We start from the raw sequence: 12,932 nt of genomic DNA, 5'->3' as shown, positions 1-12,932 counted from the left end.
GAAAATTCTCTTGTTGTAAGTAAAACTAATCTGACAGTGGAACTGGTATTTTTCCATCACTATTAAGGAATTATTGACCTAAAACGAGCTGCTATATCTTGCTGAAAAATTAATTGTAAATTAGTTTTGATTTGTTTCAAGTGTAATAAGGTATTTGCACTATAAACTGGACAACAATACTTTGTAAATATTATGTTTTTACAGTGTAAATCAGTGAAATGCTGATATGAAAGTGTATTTCTGCCTGTTTGATTACATGAAAACCAATAAAATCAATCTGCTTTCCAAAAGTTGGTGGAGTGAAAAACAAAGTTCCATCCAAACAGAAATATTTCCATCTGTGCTTTAAAAATCCGGTCGGATCTGAAGCAGTGTCTCGTAGATTTGGGGTCCGGTTATCTTCGTGCAGGTTTGGGCATGATGAAGACTTTGACAGGCTTGCTGAACGGGATCGTTCCTTCGACGGCGGCCTCTGCTGGTGGGAGGCCGTCGATGCTGTCGCTCCATCCAGACTTGTTGGATGAAGATGGAGAGGATGAAGAGGAGCTGTAGGCCAGCAGCAGCCGCACCTCGACTTGTGAAGGCTCTGGGGAAAGTCAAGGCCATCTCGTGTTAGCTGCAGGTCAGCCTGAGGAGCTGTAAGCGGTTTGTGGTACTGACCCGTCCAGGCGGTGTGAGAGAGGTAAACCTGGGTGATGAGCCGGTGTCTGGTCGGTCCCGGCTTTCTGAAATCTGCCGGTTTGGGATGGATCACATGACTTTGGCCGTCTGGATACAGGACCTGCGAGAAATGTTTGAAAGAACCGTTAAAGGTTTAAATGTACAAATTCAGACAGAGCCACAGCACACAAGTTGTACTGAAACTATCGACATCAACAAACCTCCAGGTGACCGATTCTATGAGTAGAGCTAAATCAATCAAACATGATTAAATCAATCATTGAAATAACCGTTAACTAATTTAGTAACTGGATCATACAGACTCAAAATATATACATTGTGCACAAAAAAAAATCCTTTGTCTGTAAATATGTTCTACCTAGAACTCCTCTATTCATATAGTTTTATCTTCATCTGGTTCAAATTTTATTAAAAATAAAATCTATGAATCACCTTTTGCTGTCCAAACTGATTAATCCAAAAAATATTCAACAGATACATACACTGGTATTAAGTCAACCAGAAATGGCTGAGCTTTTCACATTATTGAAAGTTTATTTAGCTACAAATGACCAATTCTTTACTAAATAAATTATTTTATTGCATAAAATGTTTATTTTCTTGTTCAAAGAATGAACTGAATTGTTTATTTGCATCTTTAAGACATTTAAATGAAATTTTTATCCAATTAATTCTCAGAATAATCGATAGAAATCCTGGTGGCTGTCATCTGATAAAAAAATTATTTGGAAATGTAGAACTTACTAGAAATTTAGAAGACAGCCCCACATCACATTGTGCAAAGTCAACAAAAACATGTGATTTTATTCTATTTATTATATTTTCAGAGGAAAAAAAGCACCATGTTTTCACAACAAGCATCAAACATCTCTGCACTTTTTCCTCATTTGCCTGTAACTTGGCGTGAATCACCAGGAGCTGCTGGAATTAGTTTGCCCTCCCGGCATTTGGCAGGTTTGTAAGTAAGCTGATGCCAGAGTGAGTCATGAAGGTTCACTTCAGCTGAAGCTTTTAGCACATGCTGCAGAAGAAGTTTGGTATTAAAGGGGCAGAATTTGTGTTTTCCAGCCACACAGTGGCATATTAGTTGTTATAAAAATGCCATACATATGAAATATTACTTTGTAATTTTGAAATTGGGCCTCTGTCTCTTTAAAATCTCCTGCTCTTTCTGAAACTCCACTTTCAGGAAGTCATCATAACATGGCTCCTCTATTAACCTTTAACAACATTTTTACCAGCGTTTCACTGAGACGCAGCTCCTAACGAGCTCAGCTGATTCACAGTTTCACCAGGTGTTTGCTAATTGCTGCTGGCTAGTCTGAAGGAGCTGAGGGGGGCGGAGCTGCATCTCGAAGGCGGGGCTAGGTCCACCCAGGTGTTTTGCACAGCTGAATGGTTGCCATGGTGATTAAAGGGTTTCTCAAACATGCATGAAAGAATCCAAGCAACATTTCAGGGAATAACTTTATAACATGATGTAAAGGTAAAAAAAAACTATACTGTCCTTTAGTTCATTTAATAGGAATGAGTTGTTTACTATCAACATACAGGAAACTAGTACTTTACAAAAGTCCTAGTTTAACTGGCAGATTATTTCATTTAAAATGTGAGGAAAATGTCATGAGTGAAATAATCTGCCAGTGGGACTTGGACTTCTTTTTTATTTATCAATATCAAGGAATTATTCACTCCTATATAAGCTCCTATATCTTGCTGAAAAGTTACTTGTAAGTTAGTTTTGTCTTATTTTCAGAGAACTAAGATATTTGCATTAGAAACTAGAGAAAAATACTTGATAAGAAGAAGTTCTTGCAGTGAATCGTTAATATCTGCACCGAGAAAACATTCTGGTAAAACAAAGTATGAAACAACCAGCATCATTCTTTAAATTTAAGGTGCAGCTCACCTGAACTTTGACCTTATCCTGGGGATCCTGGACGTGCTCCAGCGTGGCGTCGATGTCCAGCGCCACCACCAGGCCGGACGTGAACCTCAGCGGGTTATCTGACTCGCCTGTTGGCTCGATGATGGTGGCTGTGGCGCGATGGATCTGTTATAAAAACATGTTGGTATTAGATCTGCTTTGTGTTGTAGAAACTCTCTGATTGGTTATCAGTCTACCTGTTCAGGTAGTCTGAGCTGCAGCAGGCCACTCTGTCTCAGCGTCGTCTGGAGAATCTTCACCAGCTCCACGGGTTTACAAGACAAGAGCCGCGGCATTATCTCCAAAAGTTTGTCCACAAAGCTGTCCTGGAGGTGGGGCAGCTCTGTCAGGAACATCCTGAGGGAGCAGAAAGGTTTTCAGCCACCGAGTTACTACAGCTAGCAATCTAAAATAGCCTCTCAGAAGCTCTGAAAACACTGATTAACGGCTAATTATACAGAAAAATACACTAACAGACTAAATTACCTCTGAAAAGACTCGATCTCCTGCAGGAACTTCTCACAGCTGCCAATGAGAAGATCCAACCTAAGGAGTAGTGACAGCTGGGTGAAACCTGTGAACAAACAGCGGCTGAGCATTGTGTGTATCTGTACCGACCCTGGTCTGGTTCGGGCCGTCAGGACCAGCTGAAGGGCTTTGGCCTGAAGGCGGACATGGTGTATGGTCGCCACCTGCCTGCTTTCCAAACCGTTGTACAGAAACTCCAGCTTGTAGGTTTCCTCTAAAATCTGCAGAAAAACAGACTAATTAACTGTGTTTAAGGGTATCATATTAATTTAATCTAAGTTTGTGTGTTTACCTGCTGAGCTGCAGCTGTAGCAGTGACGTTTTGTTTCGGGCAGAGAGGGACGGCCATGTTCCACAGCTTCTCCTGCAGGGCCTGAACAAAAAACATATCTATATTTTAAAGAGTTCTACTCTGAAATTAGTTCTCTTGCAGGGAATCCAGCTAATAAAAAGGGAGCACATGCTACTACCTTCATGAGCAGCAGCTGGCAGCGCAGGAATGTAGCACAGAAATCAGCAGCTCCAGCAAGCTCAGTCTGCAGCTCACCCAGCCGCTGCAGGTCTCTGTGGAAATAAAAACGACATGGTCACAATAATCCATGCACATTAGCAATTAATAAGTTCATCTAATGATCGATTTTATCAACTAAAGATTATTTGATGAGAAGCCAATTTCTTAAAAAAAAATGGGTTTTCTTTTGGGACAACAGTCTTTCTGTAACATGAAGGTTCTTTGTAATATGCTGAATTTTTAAAAATAAGCACATATTAAAGAAATATTTGTCGGCAGGGTTAAATACTGACAAATAGAAAATCGTTTGCTGAATAGAAAAAGATGCAAATAATCAAATATGTGAAACACTTAATACTAAACTCATGCAGAAGTCTGTAGTTGCTCTTGAAGGAATGTTATCACTTTTCTCCATGAAGTCCAATAAGTCATGACAGCCCTCAAAATCAACCGTATTATTGTCGTCATGTTTGTTTTCCATCGTGTTAATTTTTTTCTGTCACATCATCACCGTTGGCTAATTTTAGCAGGAAAGTTGACCCTGCTTCATTTTGCAGCTCGGCTGACTGAGCGCTGTCAGAGGTGATGACATAAGGAACTTATTGAGTGTTTATATTTCACATCAGAGCCGCATAAAATGCATTTTCCATCCCTAACCGGACTCTGCTTGGATGGTTTTACTTTAGCTTTACGTGACCCCGCCGCCATCTTTGTGTCTGTTTCAACGGCTCCGCTTTTGACCAGCGGCTCCCTCTGCTGGATGGCGGCCAAACTACAACACTAAAATTAATCGAATGGAGCTAATTTTAATCTAAAACTATTAATCGAAACATGTTTAAGTGAATCTCAAAGATTGTCTATGGGGTTAAATTAAACTCTATAGATGACTATAGATTATTATTTTGTATATTTGTTGAACCCTCTTAATAACTGAGGTTAATAAATCTTAACTTTGTCCTGTTTACATGCATCTGTGAAAACAGGAAGTAAAAGCAATAATCTAATCGTTATTAGATTATTGCAAAACAATAACAAAAATTATTAGATTATTGCAAAACAATAACAAAAATTCAGATGACCTCCTTTATTGACATGTTTCTGAATGTTTCATTTGAGCAACTCCAGACCGAAACACTGCCTCACTGCAGCACTTTTTAATGGTACTTTTATGAATGTTTAGACACTTTAGCAGTTTTCTCCTCAACAAAGTGATGCTAAGACTTTTTTTTAAAGCATTTTCAGAGTTTGACCAATTTTTTTAACATTTAACTTTATTAACTCCTGTCCTACTTCCAGTGCGATGTTTACCGTATTGTGAAGTTCAACAGGTCCTGCGCTCCAGGTGTTTCCAAGTTCTGGATGGTGCTGACCCTGTTGAGGCTTTGCTGGAGGAAGAGTTTGGCCGACTCCACCGAACCAGAACCGCATCCTGAGTCCACGGAGTCGAGACTGTAAACCTGCTTTCTGCCCGGCAGCTGAAGCAAACAGTTACAGGAAATGGCTCATTTAGTACAAATTCTAGTTCCACATAGGACTGACACGATTAATCGGAGCAGTCCTGATTAATCTACAACTAATTTAGTAATCAATTAATCATTAACAAGAGTATACAGACAAAAAATCACTTGCTGAAAGAACACCACATCCAGAGCACCAATTAAGCCAAAACTGTACAAAAAATATTTGCATTTTGCATTGAAGATAAAAAAACTTTTTTTGTGTAACTATGTTCTACCCAAAACTCCTCAAGCATCATACTTTTAGCTTCAGATCATTAAATTAATAAGCATACATTAGAGGAATGCTGTTGTTGCATTTTAGGCAATTAAATGTTGATTTTATTACTTTAAAAATTAATTGGATTGTTTGTTTATTTGCATTTTTATGGGAACTAAAGGTTCACAACTACCACAGCCTTAAAAAAGTTTTAAATAAAACCTAATGCGAGGTGATTTGCATGAAAACAGAGCCAACTGTTAGGCTGTTTGTCGTCATTTCCCAGGTGTGTGTTCTCACCCTGAGTGGGGGGACGAGGTGCGACAGGCTGTCCCTCAGGTAGGCGTAGTGCCTGAAGGTGTGGTCAGAGAACAGCGCCGGCATGGTGGGACACGACTTGGCGGCGTTGAACACCAAAACCAGAACCGCAATGTCTGAGATCAATCACAGGAGTCAGGACGGACAAACAGATTTCACTCAGATCAACTCTGTGACATAAACCTGCATAGAAAACACTGTGACCGCTCTGCAGAGGCAGAAAATGTAAAAATGAGGAAAGTATTCAAAAACTAAACTGTCTTCTCATAAAGAAGTACATTTAACTATTACCACGCTGGTTTCTGTTCCTCTATGCTTTTTATTCACATTAAAGGGGCAGAGCTATGCGTTTTCTGAGCACAAACAGCCATTTCATATCACAAATGACTTTTTTTTTAACTTCCTGTTTTATCACCTTGAAATCAGGCCTCTGTCTCTTTAAGAAACTTTGCTGTCAGAAAGTCACAACATGGCTCCTTTTTTAACCCTTTAACGTTTTGACCAGCGTGGTACTGAGAGGTAGGTTGCATAATGAGCTCAGCTGATGTTCAGTCCCACCAGGTGTTTACTAATTTCTGCTGGCTAGTCTGAAGGAGCTGAGTGGGGGAGTGCTACTCTGTGAGGCCTGAAGGCGGGGCTAAGTGCACCCGCAGGTTCTGCACAGCTGTACGGTTGCCATGGAGATGAAAGGATTTCGCAAACATGCATGAAAGAATCAAAGAAACACTCCAGGCGTGTTTTTGATAAAGGCGTAACATTACAACACGATGTAAAGCTAAAAAAGGTCGATTTTACGTATTACTGCCCCTTTAAATAATTTTCCGGGGTAGGAAAGATACAGGCTGGGTCGTCCATGTCAGGCTCCGGTGTGTCGAAGTACGGATGAGTGCTGAGCAGCTCAGGAACCAGCGGCAACACGAGTGTTGGGTGGCGAGATCCAAGAAACTTCAAACATCTGTGTGAAGGAAAGCAGATTAAAAACAAACCAAGGACACAGTTAAACATGAACGTAAGTTTATAACCTTACTGGAAACATAATGGAGTTAATTTAATAATAATTAGTAAATAAACTGCTGGACTATTTTCCAGAAACAATAGGATCCTCCCTGAAATGCCGCAGAATTTACAGGCCATTATTTTACAACTTATAAAAATGACTCTGTAAAGATTTACTTTAGAAAAAATCTGAAGGTTACTTTTTTCAAATTTCCAAATGACTTTTGCAGAGTTACTGATTCAGGTAAGTTTTATTAAAGCTGCAATATGTAACTTTTATTAATAAAGATATTGTGACATGGTTTTTGAAACTGTTGTGACAGTTTGATATAAAACAGAGAATCTGTGAAAAAATAAATGCATAAAAAAAAAAAAAAAATCAACCAAGCAAATCTTCTCCCAGGGCTATCTAGAAACAACCAATCTGTTCCAGGAGGCGGGTTTTAGTGCTGTCAATCACCCATCCTTGTGGTGCTGCTCACCCCCCGTTACTCTCTGCTATGCTGCGTTTAGCACAGTCGATCATGAATGTTCAGGCTAGCTAGTATAGCCACCGATAACACAGAATAAACGGTTTTCCTGAAGCAACAAGTTGTTTCTCTTCCATTAGCACATTTAGCAGCGAGTACATGAGGTTGACTGACAGCGCTAAGGCCCTCCTCCTGGCTCTGATTGGTTGTTTCAGGTGAGGAGTGGTGCATCTCTTCAAACATTATCTGTCTGTTGTCACAACATGGTGACACTTTTCACAAATATGTCAAAATTATATTCTTTATAAAAGTTACAGACTGCAGCTTTAAAGGACTGTCACTAATTTAAGGAAATAGAATCTTTTTTTACCAAACCTTCCAGTTGTGCAGAATGTTTAGCATAAAGTCTTACTTCCAGACGGAGTTGCGGTCGGTGGGATATTTGTTGAGGTTCTTCAGCAGCTCCAGCAGCGCCAGCTGGATGCACTCCTTGGTGGAGACGTTGGTGTAACAGAGCAGCTCATGCAGAGCTTCCCTGATGTCCCGAGACGAGTCCTGGAAACAAACCTCATCAGCATCTTTACTCACAGCTAAAAACAAAACACTCAGGTTGTCCCTCCCGACCTCCAGGACGGCCAGCACGGTGTCCAGCTGGTCCTCCCTGAGAGTTATGTGGGTCGAGATTTCCCTCAGCACGTGGATGGACTGCAGCCTGACTTCCTCGATCTCATCGTTAAACATGTCGACGAGGAAATCGAGGCACTTTTCGGCAAAGCTGGGAGACGAGCGGGCGAGCTGGCACAGAGCCTCCACTGCAGCAATGCGAACCTCTGAGGTGGAAATGAAGAGAAAACACGAGTCAGAGTCAAATATGTTCCAGCACAAAGCAAAAAGACTCAACGTGAGAAGAGGATCAGGGAAAAGGATTACTGAATTGGCTCCAAAGTATTAGAATAAACCGGAGACCGCTCCAAAACCAGGAAGCTGACTACAGCATGAATGGTAGGTTAACAAAAAACACTTATCTTTTCCAGCAGCCATTGTACAGAGCATACAGGGTAAAACCAGCTGACCAAACATGCTGAAGCTTAGCTTGGGTTGCTAGGTAACAGGCTGGTCTGGCTGGGGTTGCTGCGTAACGCTGCAGTACCCGCCGAATGCAACTTAATTGGGAAATGTTTGAAACGGCTCGTTATCCAGAAACCAAAAACCGTCTGAGTGTTTTCTAAAGCAATAGAGACCGAAATGGAAGCATAAAAATGTGCAAAATTTGAATTTTGGATTATAGGCCCCCTTTAAAATTCAAATCTAGAACAAAAGAGGGGCCAAATTTACACACAAAAACTCAAACTGATTTGACAGATACCAAACATCTCGTCCTCGAGGCCGTGGACGAACGCGCCGCAGGCCCCCGAGGCGATGAGGTTGACGGTGTTGGTGTCCAGTCTCTCTTTGGGGGCGTCGTCGGCCCACTTCCTGCCAGAGGAGAACTCCCCGGATGCGAAGAGCTCTTTGGCTCGTTCGTGAGCCGTGCGCTTCCTCTGAACGCAGAAAGGTCAAAAGAAACAAACACATCAGATTTATTCAGGTGAGAGCAGAGAGCAAACCCGGACGTACTCACTCTGAGATCCGACATGAGCTTCTTATCCAGCGTCTGCTCCAGAAAGTGAGGGCTGACCTGCAGCATGGACCCCTGAGACGCCGACGTTAAACATCCGCCGTTAAAATTCACGGGTCCAACATATGCAATGACTGAATCGTTTTGATTTCCTCACCAGGGTTTTCGTGGCCTGCACCCGAACCATCCAGGAACCGTCGCTCACCATGTGACTGATCTTCCCAAACGCGTCGTCAACCAGCCGGATCTCCTCATTGGACGATGGGATGGGCACAATGCTGACAAGCACAGCAGGAAATACATTAAAAATTTCCCCTGATTCGAAGAGTTCAGCTCAGACTCAATTAAATTTGACAAATCCTCTCATGTGTGTCTCAGTTTCTCTCTTTTTATTAAATAATCCTTAATGATCTAAAATTTCCACTGCTGTTGATTTAGATCAGGAGGGTCAAACTTATTTGAATTGGCCAAAACAAGATCATAAATGTTCTTACACATATTCTTGTGCCAGAGTATACTGAAAAAACTCATTAATAAACTGTTAAAACATTAACACTGAGCAGTCACTTCTTGATTTCATGAGTTTTTTAATTCTTCGCATTCAAAATCACTCAATATGTGGAAAATATTTGACAATTTTCCAAAAAGCTTTCTGACATGTGACTGTCAACATGACTGTTTGGACTATAACTTGACGTCAGGGGAGGCTGAGGCAAGTAAAAGTAAGAAACATCGCCACCTGCAGGCGGGAGTAGGCACCACTTAAACACGATGTTTGACCTTTTTTGCAGATAATTTGTAATAAACTTACATTTTTAAAATACTAACTGAGTTGACTGTGTTATGCATTAGTGAGAAAAAGTACTTGGATCTGTTGATTTCACGAGAATTTGTGAAATCATGAAAAACTGGAGGGACTGATTGATGTAATTTGACAATAAATAAATAAAAACTGATTTGATTTCACTGAAAAAAACTCATCTTGAAGCACACACCTGTCATTTTGAAGGCTCTTCACCACAACAGCACAAAATCTTACCAAGTTTTTTGTCTGGTTTTTATTTTAAATATGTTCGTACACCTGAAATACGCAGCAATTCAGCAAAATACAGGCGATTGTTTTAAGTAAATAACTGAAAAAGTTCAAATTTCATTGGCAGATTATTTAATTTACAACACGAAGAAAATGTCTTGTTATAAGTGAAATAATCTGCTAGTGGAATCAGAACTTTTTTAATCGAACCTCCCATATGTTGCTGAAAAGTTTCTTGTCAGTTTGTTTTGTCTTATTTCAAGTGTAATCGGATATTTACAATAGAAACTAGACCATAAAAACTCCTGGAGTCTAGAGGACCACATAAAAAGCTACAGTGGGCCAGATGTGGCCCCTGCACCTCGAGTTTGACACCTGTGATTCAGAGCAACTGTTATGGTTTCCTCACCTTTCTGGGTAGAGTTGGCTGAGCACCCAGACCATCTGAACAGCGGCAGAGCGGACCTGCTCATAGTCGTCAGACAGCAGCCTGCAGGCCTGCAAACACAAAAAACACCAACATCTGTCTTCTGCAGCAGCTGATCGATTATTAAAGTTTCTAATTAAATCTGAGACAGGAGAGTCAAAGTGCATCACATTTGGATTCAACAGTTTCCAACCATCTGTCGTTCATTTCCTTTGTTTATTTCTGTAGGTTTTCTGTCCAGACACTTTATCTTTTTTCTTAAAAACCTGGAGATTTTATTGGTTCCTGCTCCAACTGGACTCAGCCACTCCGAGTAGCTACACCTTCCCAACAGTTTTATAAATCAATCAGCCACCTGTTAACGGCTGAATTAGATATGTGTACTTATAACAAAATCCTTGTATTTTTTACTGATTGTGTAACAGGATTCACTTAAACGTCTAAATATTGCTGTTTGTTTATGTTTTGTTTATCCGTGAGCACCTGTTCATAAATGATCTGATGAATCTTCATTCCTCTCTCATGAAGCTGCAGCTGGAAAACAAGTAAAAAAAAAAAAGTTAATTAAAAATGAGACGAAAAAAGCATCGATTTAACGGTGAAACTGAACGGAGAGTTTATTTCCGTGGCTGGTTGTACCATGGCTTTGAGCGCTGCAGTGCGCACTCTGGGGTCCTGGTCTGAGAAGTAGGTACTGATGATACTCTGGACGTCCCGGACTCCTCCTGCAGATCCACACAGCAGACACTTAAGAACATTTAGCAACACAACGGCGCCCGTAATTTTCTTTCTAGGTGACGATTGTCAAGGGTTGTGTCACAGCAGCAGAAATAAATTAAACTAAAATTATGATGCTGGTCAGAGTTGCTGAAAATTATTCATGGGAACATTTTCATACGATTATTTCATTTTTAAAGAATAACGAGAAAAATTTATCAATAATTAATATCTGAGCTTTTCTACAGTAACGAACTGAAGGCGCAAAATATAGAGGGATGAACAGACAGACGGTCGGATGTACAGTCTTATGTACGGTCGGATGTTTGGTCGGATGTTTCGGACCTAGCGATGAGCTCGGTCCCTCGCCGTCTTTGGTCAGAGGCGTTTCCACGGTTCCCAGGAACCCCAGCAGCTGCAGACATTTGTTCCTCACCCCGAAGTTCGTATCGGAGAGAAGCTGCAGAGGAGAAACAAGAAGGCGTTCAAGATGGCGCCGCCTGGCTTCCCCACGGCGACGCCCTGATTTTACCCCGGCAGAGTTTCACCTTGCAGGCCACCTGGACGAGCCGCCGCCTGACAGCCGGACTCTCTGGCAGCTGGCCTCCGATCACCAGCAGGGATTCCAGCAGCTGAGCCAGAACCTGGTGGGATTCTGGAGACATTTCAGAAACCGTCATCAGATCTGGATCTGCAGCTGGGAATAGCTACGTTTACTAGAATAACTGTTTCTGGAAAAAAATACTTTTAGGAGTAATTTTATTATGAAGTATTTCTACTCCTACTAGAGTAACATTTCTGGATTTTCTACCCAGTGAATGAAAAACAAACATTTTAACCAAAAATCCACAGAGACACACCTATTTAAAAAAACTGATTTGGAAAAAAAAAGTATATCTTGCCTGATTTTATTATTTTGTCATTATGTTATTTATGTGAATTATTTTCATTTGGGTCTTTAAATATGAAAGAGGATGAATAACACCGATAAAAAAATAACCAGACTTTAATCTCAGATTTTTTACTTAATTCTGACTTTAATCTCAAAATGTGAATTTTAATCTCAGATTTCTGACTTTAATCTCAGATTTCTGACAATGTTCTCAGAAACTGTGACTAATCGTCTAAGATCAAAAGTCAGGAGTATGGTAAAAAAAAAAAAAAACATCAATTCTTTTTTCTTTCTTTTTATTTTAATGGCACTAATCCTCTTCCATATTTCAAAGACCAAACTCTCCATATGACTTTGTATTTTAACCCCCTCATTATGTAATATTTAAATATTAAATGACTGATGTTTTCACCAGTTACTCAGTAGTTTTTTACTTTTTTACTTTTACTTGAGTAATCTCTTGGACATTTTACGTTTACTCCAGTCAGAACATGTTGAAGCAGTGCTACTCTTACTTGAGTGGAACGGGTCTTACTCTCATTTCCAAGCGTGTTAATGACGTCGTCCACGACGCAGTCGGGGCTGAAGCCGTTTGTTTTGGACAGCAAACCCAGAAGAGAAGCGATCTTCAGCCTCACTGAGTTATCAGTCTCCTAAACGAGAAACAAAACAGGGAATTATTACCACATACAGTCTCCAAAACCTGGTGGCTGTGTGTGAACCTGTGGTGTTGCTTCACCTTGTAGTAATGCTCCAGCAGGATCCGGATCACGCCCTCCACGCTCTCCGCCTCCACCGGTTTGCGTGCGAACTCCAGCAGGTACTGCAGCGCGTCGGTGGCGCTGGCGGCTTTGCAGAGGTCGATGTGCAGCGCTGCGGATTTACTGGGCTTGGACAGGCGCAGCTTCTTGGCTGGAGCTTCTTCATGAGGAATCTGCAGGGATTATTATCATTTTGATTTATTTAATTAATATTTTAGCCACCTATATAACATCAAAGACAGGATGTAATTATTCACACTGAATAATTACATCTGTAGAAATCTGTAGAAATTAAAATAGTTCAAACCTATAAACACAGATATGACATCCAAATATG

At 40.7% G+C, this 12,932-nt stretch overlaps 1 protein-coding gene across 1 annotated transcript in view; it reads right to left on the bottom strand.

Annotated features, from left to right (window-relative positions):
* Positions 1-217: 217 nt before the first annotated feature.
* Positions 218-12,932, bottom strand: part of ints4 (integrator complex subunit 4) — a 17,909-nt gene continuing 5,194 nt past the window's right edge. The window contains exons 2-24 of the mRNA XM_015057930.1: positions 12,574-12,768; positions 12,370-12,487; positions 11,491-11,597; positions 11,288-11,402; positions 10,865-10,950; positions 10,709-10,759; positions 10,208-10,296; positions 8,923-9,043; positions 8,769-8,840; positions 8,514-8,688; positions 7,772-7,977; positions 7,560-7,702; positions 6,521-6,636; positions 5,664-5,797; positions 4,956-5,122; positions 3,607-3,700; positions 3,429-3,509; positions 3,227-3,357; positions 3,095-3,154; positions 2,806-2,965; positions 2,591-2,734; positions 661-781; positions 218-586 (exon numbers count right to left, since the gene is read on the bottom strand). Of these exons, the coding sequence (XP_014913416.1) occupies positions 396-586; positions 661-781; positions 2,591-2,734; positions 2,806-2,965; positions 3,095-3,154; positions 3,227-3,357; positions 3,429-3,509; positions 3,607-3,700; positions 4,956-5,122; positions 5,664-5,797; positions 6,521-6,636; positions 7,560-7,702; positions 7,772-7,977; positions 8,514-8,688; positions 8,769-8,840; positions 8,923-9,043; positions 10,208-10,296; positions 10,709-10,759; positions 10,865-10,950; positions 11,288-11,402; positions 11,491-11,597; positions 12,370-12,487; positions 12,574-12,768 (2,877 nt within the window). The 3' untranslated portion in view covers positions 218-395. The remainder of the gene's footprint in view (positions 587-660; positions 782-2,590; positions 2,735-2,805; positions 2,966-3,094; positions 3,155-3,226; positions 3,358-3,428; positions 3,510-3,606; positions 3,701-4,955; positions 5,123-5,663; positions 5,798-6,520; positions 6,637-7,559; positions 7,703-7,771; positions 7,978-8,513; positions 8,689-8,768; positions 8,841-8,922; positions 9,044-10,207; positions 10,297-10,708; positions 10,760-10,864; positions 10,951-11,287; positions 11,403-11,490; positions 11,598-12,369; positions 12,488-12,573; positions 12,769-12,932) is intronic.

Source organism: Poecilia latipinna, unplaced genomic scaffold (genome assembly GCF_001443285.1).
Source record: "Poecilia latipinna isolate Pla-1442-1.1 unplaced genomic scaffold, P_latipinna-1.0 Scaffold1500, whole genome shotgun sequence".
In the NCBI taxonomy this organism is placed as follows: Eukaryota; Metazoa; Chordata; class Actinopteri; order Cyprinodontiformes; family Poeciliidae; genus Poecilia; species Poecilia latipinna.
Note: the sequence above shows the minus strand (reverse complement) of the source record. Positions and strands in the feature narration are given on the sequence as shown.